This window comes from Dunckerocampus dactyliophorus, chromosome 21, assembly GCF_027744805.1.
Source record: "Dunckerocampus dactyliophorus isolate RoL2022-P2 chromosome 21, RoL_Ddac_1.1, whole genome shotgun sequence".
In the NCBI taxonomy this organism is placed as follows: domain Eukaryota; kingdom Metazoa; phylum Chordata; class Actinopteri; order Syngnathiformes; family Syngnathidae; genus Dunckerocampus; species Dunckerocampus dactyliophorus.
The window spans coordinates 10,012,729-10,024,072 of NC_072839.1; the positions used below are offsets into that span (position 1 = coordinate 10,012,729).

At 40.8% G+C, this 11,344-nt stretch overlaps 1 protein-coding gene across 8 annotated transcripts in view; it reads left to right on the top strand.

Annotated features, from left to right (window-relative positions):
* The window catches only part of ofcc1 (orofacial cleft 1 candidate 1), a 126,336-nt gene extending 121,234 nt beyond the window's left edge, over positions 1-5,102 (top strand). For 7 of the 8 annotated variants that reach the window (XM_054766169.1, XM_054766173.1, XM_054766171.1 and 4 more), the window contains 2 exons: positions 4,372-4,513; positions 4,665-5,102. In XM_054766169.1, the coding sequence (XP_054622144.1) occupies positions 4,372-4,513; positions 4,665-4,735 (213 nt within the window). In that variant the 3' untranslated portion in view covers positions 4,736-5,102. The remainder of the gene's footprint in view (positions 1-4,371; positions 4,514-4,664) is intronic. The other variant, XM_054766172.1, reaches the window with a different exon arrangement.
* The last annotated feature ends 6,242 nt before the right edge of the window (positions 5,103-11,344 follow it).

An 11,344-nucleotide genomic window follows, 5' to 3' on the forward strand; every position in this document is an offset into this window, starting at 1 on the left:
CTCTCGTCTTTTCGCTCCATATGGGAGGCGGCGGCATATGCAAAAACTGGCTCGGCTTCTGTAAAACTTCCATTAAAGATGCACAACTAAGGCTCCGCCAGCTTGACTATTACCTCTCCCCGCAAATTATTTATGGCTCCCCCGAAAAAAAGAGCTGATGAGGAGTATCTCCAGCGACGTGGATAAATAAAAAGAAAAGGGAAAAAAAAACTTGAAATTTCTGCTGTGTTGCCTCTCTCGTTCTTTGAGAGAGGGTTTGCAGTTTATCCGCACGCTGCTGTTTTATTCTGCCGCTGCTTTGTTGCATGTCACGCTTTCTGAATTTCAAGTCTTCTGCTTTTGAATACACTCCACGGCCAAAAGTATAGGGACACCCGGCCGTAACGCTGTAGTCCAGACCGCCGGGAGGTTGGAATGGTCATAAAAAACCACGGCCGACAATCACGATCCACTTGTATAATGATCATTTCCCGTAGAGAACCAGGTTCCAGAGGATGACACGCCTCCTTTAAGGAGACTTTGGATGGACATTGGTGGAACTTCCAGGTACGCGAGAAAGCACTCGGCGATGAATTCAATGATTTTTCGGGTTATTCGCTTCGCCTTCTGACTGTTACTGTGTTAGCCACGTGGCTACATTAGCTGCCGTATGACGGATGACCACACCGTGAGCCTCGAAAACTCACCATACATCAGTTTTTACGTTTTTTAACGCGCTCACCCCCGTAAGATAGTTTCCGCGGCATGTGTTGGTCAAGACACTCCACTGCACGAAAGGATCGCCGCGGGCTGCAATCGTGCTAGCCACGGGTATCCGGTTTTGTGATCGGTATTTAACAGCATGTGCGACTCTCGTGATTTTTCACGGGAATCGACCGATACTGTTCCGGGGTTGATTAATCGGGGCAGTTAATCCCCTGACGCGTCAGAATTGAAGTGTTGTAAAATTGGAGACGTCACTGACGCGCAACGCCGATTCAAACTCCCAAGCTCAAGTATTATTGGCTACGCTCCAAAACTGAACTGATTTTGGAATTATTTTCATGGCGGTTTTTGAACAGTCTTCCTTTGGAATTATAACAGATAACAGATGACCGTCGCTAGACTATTCAGCTTACTTAAGAAAGTGTTTCAAATGGTGTGGGGAAGGAGGACAAATGAGACAAAAATGTACCACTTCCAGACGGAATCCGTCTCAACCATGGCATGGCTAGCTCAATAGCCTCGCAGTGTGTAAGGTAATGTCATCTAACCTCATGTGAAAAACAGGAAGATAGTGAGGGAGTGATATTCGAACCGCGATATAGCGAGGGATTACTGTAATTCGTTCCAAATGAAAACCGAAACGTACAAAAACCAAGGTGATCCTTCCTGTAGGAAATAGTGTAAATTGAATTAATTCGTCCCGGACACCTGAACACATCAACGAAACATCCAGTAAACATATTATTGTTGACACAGGCGTTTTTTTAGTGAAACTTTTCAACAAAAAACAAATCATGCGGAAACTGGGATCTTCCGGATCACCTGACTGTGTGGCCAACATGCTAACCACTAGGCCACAGTGCGGCTAAACGTTGAGTATCATTTGAGTATTTCGTTGCCAGGTCGAGTGTCCTGGTTTTCGGTAATCGAAATATGTTCACCCTACCTTATCTGGAAAAACTTTCTGCCCCCTGGAAGAGATGCAAGGGGCAAACGTCTCTCCTTGCTAGCTCAGCAGACAGATAACAGGTTCTCAGTAAAGACTACAGGTGAGTTCCATTTCGGAGCTTTTACTTGGAAACATTCTACATCTGAACATACAGAAATTAAGCATGCCAATTACGACTTACAATAAAATACAAATCACTTCTCTGTGACATTCAACACAAATGAAATGCATTTCAAGGAATGCATTAGCTCGGCGCTAAGTTACATTGGAAATCCCATAAATGTGCTAGCGATTAGCATTAGTGAGATACAACGCCGAACACCTCCGAATACGACCACTAACAGGAACAGGCAACAACTTTTTACAGCTCAACAAGAGACAAGAGCGGCACACCGGATGCAAAAAGCCCCCACCAGGTGAAAGGTCACTTCAAATTCACCCCAAAAGTGACAGTAAAGAATTCACAGAAAGGTAAACAGGACCCATTCATGAGCGACACCTCATGATCTTGCTTCCTTTTGTCTTGGTCCGTTTGGGGTCTTCGCCGGACCAATATCGACCTAATTTAACATGCAGGCGTTATGAAGGAGGTTAACCTTTTGGAAAAACACCTTGCAGCAGCATTAATTGACAAAACGCGTCCATTCTCCCCCCCCCGCCACTCTTTTGTAATTACTCAGCCCGCGCCGTTTTGATTGCCGCTTTGGAGCTGGAGGAGCCACGCTTCATTTGCCGTGAGGTCATCGTCAGCCCTCAGAAATATGAATCTGATTTAGAAAGGAAGGGCCGTGCGGGGGGGTGATACAAGACAGGAGAACGTCCTTGGCTATGTACTGTATGTTGCATGAAGAGATTAATGCCTCCCTGGCAGCCATATCTGCTTAGCAGGAGGACTTCTCCAAAGTACGCCGCATGTAATTATCTGGCAAGTTAGTGCAAGTCTCAGATAAAGAAACACTCGGCGGCACATTTTTCGAGTCGGCTGCTCAATCTCCTGCAATGTGCAACTCTAGAAAAGTGCCTGCCGACATTGTGGAAGGAAAGGGTTGAGAAATGACCTTCGCCAAACTTTGTGGAGGGATGGACCGAGCACGGACCCTCTCATTTTTATGAGGATGCATTAAAATTGATAATGCGTGAATGTTAAATGACAAAATTGAAGCATGTACAGGAGCTGGGTGTCCATATTAAAGCGGGACTTACAGTACATCCCAACGCGCACAAATTTTGGGGAAAAACTTGTTGGCGGTGGCCAGCTCAATTGGCTATTTTTAGACAATTTTTAATTCAGGCATTGGAGGTAAGTATGTCTGGCAAGAACTAAAAATAAAAACACACAATCGTAATCATCAACCAAGGAAAATGCGATTACATTTTGGTAAATCCATAAAATGCTGAGCCATGATTTTCAGTTGTTCTGATTTTTGTAGGCTAAGCTGTTTTTAGACGTCTTCTTAGTAGGCAAGTATCGCTGTCAAAAAAAAAATAATAATAATAATAATAAATGCAAAAAATAACAACGCAGAATGGATCATCAGCTGAGGAAATTTCTATTACATTTTTGTAAATTCACATAAAAATGCATACCCATGATTTTCAATACTTTTCACTTTTGTTAACATCATCAAACATAAGGTGTTTGTTTTGTTTTGTACACGTTTTCTTTAATCCATGCATATGTAGGAGGTAATAGAAATGCAAAAGATTTAAAAAAATAAAAAAAAAACCTGCAAAAAATGCAGAATGGACCATCAGTTCATTGGAAGACGCAGATCCATGATTTTCAATTGTTTGGACTTTTGTTAACATTGTAGGATACGGTGTTTTTAGACATTTCCTTTAATTCAGGCATGTTTAGGAGGTAAAGAAAAATGCAAAACATCCAAAATGCACCATCAACCAAGGAAAAAGAAAGTACATCATTGTATGGACCCATACAAGGATGCAAGATGTTTAATTTCCACTGGTTGTTTTGTGTTTTTAGACATTTCCTTTCATTCAGACATTCTGTATCTATGCAGGTGGTGGTGCCAATCCCAGTTAGGGTTTGTCTTGAGTGATTAGGCACATTCTAGTTAGCGCCACCATGGCGGTCATGGCGGTTTTCCTGTTAGTTGGCTGGTTTAGCGAAACGTATTTAAATGACTCAAATTTGGTATGTATCGGCAGACTCCTCCAGTCGGGTTCCCACAGTGAACGCTACAGGACTTCATTCATTCCACACGCTATTTGTAAATATGCAAATCTTATTTGTCTTATGTTGTTTTTACTTGATTATATTTTATTCATATCGCATTGCATTTTATTTCTTGCAATTGAGCAACTGTAACCAATCAATTTCCCTTGTGGATCAGTAAGTCTAAAAATGCAGATCCAGGCCTTAAAATTTGTTTCCACCACTAGCAAGACATTTTGGTAGGACTATTTCTTTATTTCCATGCTTTATTTTGGGAATATGTAATATTTTGCAGGGTTTGAACTGCACGTACAGTGTATCAAGTCAGCCAAACCACACTTGCGAGAGCGATTTTTAGACTGTACATGACAACACTACACAAGTGCCTGCAGGAGACTAATGGTACTTGTATTTTGAGATGCCCGATACGTCCTGTATGACTCCAGGCTTTCTGCTCGGTGCTCAAACTAGTTGCTCAATTCATGCATTCTATTTGAGTGCGAGAGAGAGCGACTCACTGATTGTGAGCTTTTTGCTGAAGGTGATTGGCGACCTGGACGGGTTCGACAACGTAACCAGGATGGCGCCCATCCCGGCTCAGGTGGCGGACCAGGAGGGAGCGGGCATCACCCACCACCAGCTCAGGAAGCGAAAGAAGCTCTTCGGACGTGAGTGCTGTTACGGTATTGAAATTCCCACGCGATGATAACACATTATAAGACACCATTGACTCATCTCAAATATGTGTCCCTCCTTACCCGTGCAAACATTTCCTTCCCGCTGTTTGTTCAACGAAATGTACACAGTTGTATTATGGGTGCTCTGTCCCCTCAGGGTGCCCCCGTGTCGAGCCAGTAGGAGGAAGCAGGTGCGACTCTGGTTTAGCACGAGACCTTAACCAATGAGAACCGAGCGGAGGACTAAGAGGTTTGACCCGAAACTGATAACAAGTCACCTTCACGACTGCCGTTTTTGCACGTATCCATATAACACAAACAATAATAATACGCGACAGAGGTAAAAGATGAAAAGTAGTTAACTCGTTAATGCAAGTCGTTGGAGGATGTAAAAGTTCCTCATCTCAAATTGAGTGCTAAAATACCAATATTGGCTTGTCGTTAGGCAGGATGATATCCCGGTCAGCTTGATTTGTATTGAATATGTGTCTGCGAGTCAGTGCTTAGCGGAATGAAGTAGCTCACAAATCAGACCGTAATGGCCACCTACTTACGCATATTGCTTCATTAAAGGTTGTGAGCTTATTAGCATGTGTCCTCGGTGTCGGGCACCGGGTGATGGGGGCGGGATCGGGGGGGGGGGGGCGGCTTTAAAGGTTTTATAGATAGCTAATGCTAAGCTTAATAACGTGTCATTTCTATTAATGAGGCGTCTCCTTTATGGGCAGGCGTTTACACAGCAACTGCTTGGCTGCTCTCAGCCACAAGGGGGCATAGTTGCATGGTAGCCGGGGATTGCTATGATATGCTGTGATGCTTTCACCTTATTTAAATGTCATTGAGAATCACAGACATCCCAGAGTTTCGTGTCTACACTAATTGCATTGTACGCTGATGATTGTATTATTATTTTTCGCCTTGTTTTAAGTGCACATAATAATGGCACCGTTCCAATTCAAACTGCAACCAAGACAAATATGTGCAGTTTTGTGTGTTTTGGGTTTTCTTTGGCTTTTTTTGGCAGATATAAGAGTGTATATTTAAAAAAAAAACCACCATTCTTTGAGAATATCAATTTGTTCTCCATTTCAGGCATATTCAAAGGAGTGATTTTACTTTATTTTAGTTGTGTTTAGCTTTATTTTGTTCAAATGTTGCTTCAAACGTTTCTTGTGTAATTAATAAAGGTAGAAATGACCTCATTCAATCCCAGCCATTTTTCTAAAGACAACCCCTTCAGCACCGTCCATTTTAGACGATTTTGACTCCATCTTTCAAGGCACGCAGAATATTCTGTTCTATGTCCGTATAAGCATGGAACCTAGCAAAACAAAGACTAGACTCCTGTCTTTCATGAGAAAAAAAAAGTTGGTTTCTACCTTTTTCCGTTCTTCAGCAATCAGCAGTAGAACATCGGTAAGTTTCAGGAAAATATCAGTTCCTGACTAAAAAAAAAAAAAAAAAAAAAAGGAGAAAATCAGATTTGCGAGCATAACTTTCACTTTGACACAATTTTTTTTTTTGCTTTTGTGACAGCTGAAATATCTAAACAACTACACCATAACATAAACAACACAAAAATTAGTTTTTTTACATCAAAATTTCATTTATTTACCAATATAACACCATGAACTATTTACAATTTTTACATTTGGAATTGAACTGTGTGTGTGTGTGTGTGTGTGCACGCTTGTGTGTGTCCCTGCAATGCGTAACCTTTCTGCGCGCTTCACTCCTCCACGCTCTCTCACTTCCTCCTCCCTGTCAAGTGTGATTCTTCCATTGAAATGACCCCGCCGAGCTCTTATCAAATGCAATTCTGCCACCTTGTGGCCGTTTTTGTGGCGTAAAAGTGCGCTGAAATGTCAGTGCATTAGTGCAGAATTGCATCATCACCTCTTTTTACCTCTGGCACAAAAAAAAAATGTTGGAATCAGGCGTTTGGGATTATAAAAACATAAATACGTCTTTGGTATTGAATGAGTTCATTAGAATAACTTCAGCCAGCGTCACACGACGACTTCCACTGTCATGTATTCATTACTGATAGCATTGTACAGGATGTGCTAGGTGGAGTAACACTGTTATGTGTCCATCTGCCTTCTGACACACGCCAGAGCCCAAAGAGCTTCATGCTCTCCAATTAGGGACCACTCCATTAACAGTGACAGTGCTACACCCCCCAATTCAATCAGTCCCATAAGGAACATGAAGCAGAGACGAGAGTCGGAGAGATGATACGATGCTCTTGTCTGTCGCTATATCTCATTTTTATGCCGATATAGGCCAATAATATCAGTCGACCGATACCGTTGGACTTTCTTGCGCTCATGTAAATGCAGTGAGTGGCGTCCAACCAAGGAAGCAGACAAACGGGAGGGGCTCCAGGTACTGCACTGGTTCAAATATTTGATTGCTGAGGACAAACAGCATTTCACCACAATTTAAATTTCAAAATGATGCCCGGGAGAAGAAAACATTACTGGGAGAAAGAGAGAGCGACATGCCGCTGGGTCTCAGCGCCGCGCATTTGCTGATTTATGTTGAAAGGGGGCGGGAAGCATTTTTGCAGAGCTTTCATAAGGGGAAGTGCAACTTTTTGAAGTGTGCGCGCACCTGCTTCAAGCCAAGCCAACCTGGGGATGCAGGCTGAGCACGAGGGGCTGAAATATATGAACTAAAGCACTTTGTCCAATTCTATATTTATGGGGGCCTCAGCTGGGGGTGCTCACAGTTTGGATTCAGAAGTGGGTCGGCGATTCTTCAGGCAAATTCCTTTGAATTCAAATTACTCAACTAAATGAAAGGGATTCAAACTGCACACACTTGGCTGCTTTGTGTTGATTTTCGTGTCATTTCAAGTCTTTCCTGGTTGACTAATAAATTCAGGTTGTTTCTGAGAAACCACCAGCTGCAGTCATTATCATTATTACAGCTAATTTCATGTAATAAATCTATAATTATGCATTGATGCTCCCTAGAGTCTTGTTTATTTTGCACTCTTATTATGAAGGGGCAAATTGTTAAAGTTAATCAAAGTTTTTTTTTAATTTATTTTTCGGATTTTCAGCCCAACAGCCCAAAAATGCATGGCTCTATATTAACATTAACTCATTCAATCCCAGCCGTTTTTCAAAAGACAATACCGGCCATTTGAGGCAATTTCGACTGATCTTTCAAGGCACACAGAATATTGTGTTCCATTGTGTTCTATGAAAAAAAATCATGCTGTTTTGCGGTTTAATGTGGCCTATTCGTCACAAAATGTGCATGTTTAAGCAAATTATACATATTTGTTGCCTAAATTAAGCATTTTTAAGAATAAAAATTGCCAAATGAACTATAATACAAACATAAGGCATTCAGAAGATGCATTTGAAGACGTTGCGATGCTATGTAGTATTCTACACTCGTCACTATGTCAGTAATGTTCCACTGATGAGACCATAAACATGTGTGAGGCTATATTATGTCTTATTTTCTCTTATTATATCTACTATATTAGGTTATATGAGTGTAAATGTGACTATAGGGGTGTTATTTCATGTCCAGAGGGCTCTAATAATGTTTTAAAAAACGCATTTAGAAGGCTTCCATGCTCTCGTTACGAAAATAGTTCATTTATCAGTAAGGAATCCTACTTGTGGACATTCATTGATCACAGTCGGGTCTGGAAGCAAGGATTACTGCACAACCGTTGTACCAACTAAAGAAATAAAGTAGTTTCTGCGGGGATTTGTGTGGAACCTTTTTCGACGAAACAGAAAAGAGCCTTTACCAAAGTGTTCCGGCACATTTGGAAGTCGAGTGTTGTCCCAAATGTTCGGTTCTTGAGTTATTCACCCATGAAGGGGCGTGTCTCAGTATGCGATGTTGAACCTGACGCAACAAGTGTAACAGCGGCTTTTGTATGCAGTGGTGCTAATATGCTAATTAGATATACATTCCAGACCCCTGTCAGGGTTTTTTTCTCCATCCGAGCTGTATTCTTCTCTGCTGACCCTGAACGTGATTTCCTGGTGCTTAAGCTGTGCAAAAACACAGGAAAAGACGGGGGTGCTGGCGCTGCAGGACGTCAACGTTACGCCATATTTCAGTGGCATCTGGATGGGTCGTGTGCCTCCCTGCACACATATTTATTTGTTTGCTTCCCTTCCACGGCGAAGTCAGGAAGGCAGATGTCCTGCTCACAGGAGAAATCATTTGCAGTGGGGGTTAAGAAAAAGCGAAAAGGGAGGCGGAGGGAAGAAAAAATGTATGAATATGCAAATCTAGTCACAGTGTGGAACCTTGTAATGAGTGGGAAATGTAGGCGCTAGCTTTCATTATGCAGAGGTCATTGCTTAATGCCAGGCAGCTGGGCCTAGCTTCCCTTCTCAGCCGCCCTCCCTCCCTTCCTCGCCACAACCTCCCTTGTCATCTCACAGCAACTTGAAGCAGCCTGGCACAAAGAAACCCGGGGCACACCTACACATGCATATGCACAGAGTGGGCACCCCACACCAAAACCACCTGCAGATGACGCTTGAGCTGTTAACGCTTCACTTTTAATGCTCACTTTAATACTCTTCCTAAATTGAGAACAAATAAATATGAGTTGTATTATTATATTTTTATTTGTATGTCATTTATTGTAGTTTTATTATCATTTTAAGCATTATTTTATTTATTTACTTTATTATAATTTTATTTTAATTGTAACAATAAAGGTATAATTTCATTTGAATTGAATAATTACATACAAATCTATGATTATTTTTTTACTAACTTTATAATTAAGCATTATTTTTATTTTGTTATGTATTTATTATTATTATTATTTTATGTATTATTTAAATGGAAATAATAATTGTAGAATTTACGAGAATTAAATAATGTAATTATCACATTTTTACTAACTTTTAAAAATGTTTTTCATTTTTATTTTGTTTATTTATTATTATTATAATTGTTATTATTATTATTATTATTATTAGAAATAATAGAATGTGACAATGATAATAAATATAGAATTTAATTATAATTGAATAATTAAATGCAACTTTTATGATTACATTTTTATTAACTTAATTTTTTGTCATTACTATTATAATAATAATAATAATAATAATAATAACAATAACAATAATAATAATCATTATTAGTATAATAATTAATAATAAGAATAAGAATAATAATTAATAATAATTGATTATTATTATTATTATTATTATTATTATTATTATTTAATTGGTATTATTAGTATTGGTCCATCCAGGGTGCTGTCAAGCTAATTATTTTATGCTGCCAAAGGGAAAATACCATCTTATTATTATAAATTCAATATAATTATTGTTTAATTACACATTGAGGCACCTTATAATTCCTTTCGTCAGCACAACATGTCCGCCACGTTTGTGTATGTGTGCACAGGGTCTCTTGTATTTCCTTCTAAGAGAGAAGTAGATCAAACTTTACCCAAGAGGAGCACTGCAGCAAAGTGGAGACTGTGGAGTACGAGTCCGGTGTTGTCGTGGCCTAGCTATCATGACAAGCTAACGTTAGCAGCTACCAGAAACAGTAGCAATGGGGTATGCACGCTAATAGCTTTTCATGATTAGAGTTTCAAACCATCCGCTATCGGTTGAACCTGTCTCCTGCTTTCTCGTGCACTCGTTCAAATCATCCCGGCTCTGAATGCTAAAAATGTAATGAACTTCACGCTTCATTGGCTCTGACATTGCTTAATTAATGGGTGCATTTAAAGTACATAAGGCCCCCGTAATTGATTTATATGCATGATTTGCACATACAGCTGTTGGCTCCTGTAGGAGGCTCATCACTCAAAAAGTGGCGGCGCTGGTGATGGTGTCGCAAGGTAGTGCGCAGAGGTCCTCGGGAGAAATTTAGGGAGGATCAAGGAAATTTGTCCTCGCCTGCTCATTTTTCGATCACGAGTCACCTTTTTTTGCAGCGTCAGCATCGCAGCCTTCATTGAGCGAGGCCTTCATGCGTCGTCCTGCATGCACTACACTTCTAATTAATGTTTTTCCATGTGAAGATCAGGAGGTCGCTGGCCCCTGACTATTACTTTTTTTTTTTTTTGGACAGGGCCTCTGAGGAGCCGGGATCAATCCCCCCACCTATAGAGAACAATCTAGCACGTTCCTTCCGCTGGCATATTGATTTTTCCATCAGCAGGCGTCATGTTGTGTGCAAGGTGTTTCACTTCGTATCCGAAACATGCGCAGACGAGCCTCGGATTGTCATTCGGCGTATTCTTGAGTCGTACAAAGGCTAATAAATGAGTTAGGGAGCAGCACACCGCATGTAAATTGCACTACTTATTTCTTTTAAAGACGGATTTACTCAAATTGTATTCATGCTGTTGTTTAGCAATAAAGAACATGCAGCCAATAAGGGAATGTTGGGCTCTGGAGAAAGATCCAAAGCCAGAATTTGTCAAAAGCCAATAATCATTGCGGTGTAGGGAGGGAGTACTATATCAGAGCGCCAAATCAATATCACATTACTTTGAGTATGAGAGTATATACAAGACTCATCAAATTGATTATTTTTGATGCTACAATGGCAGTTTCATTCACTGACGACTGTTCAATTACCACTGCTGCGTCGTGTTCGTGTGTGCGGACAGAAAGGGGAGGAAGAAAAATAGAAAGACGCCAAGACAAATGGCTGTTGATTTGACTAACTGCTGTAAAGCCGTGGCCGGGATGGAAGTGAGGGATCGCGTGTCACAGGCGAGCTCTGCTTAAAAGATGACGTGCTTCGCCTGACATTGAAATTTTCATGAATATATTTTCCGAGGGGGGTGCCGGCAAAACAGAATTTGTCATG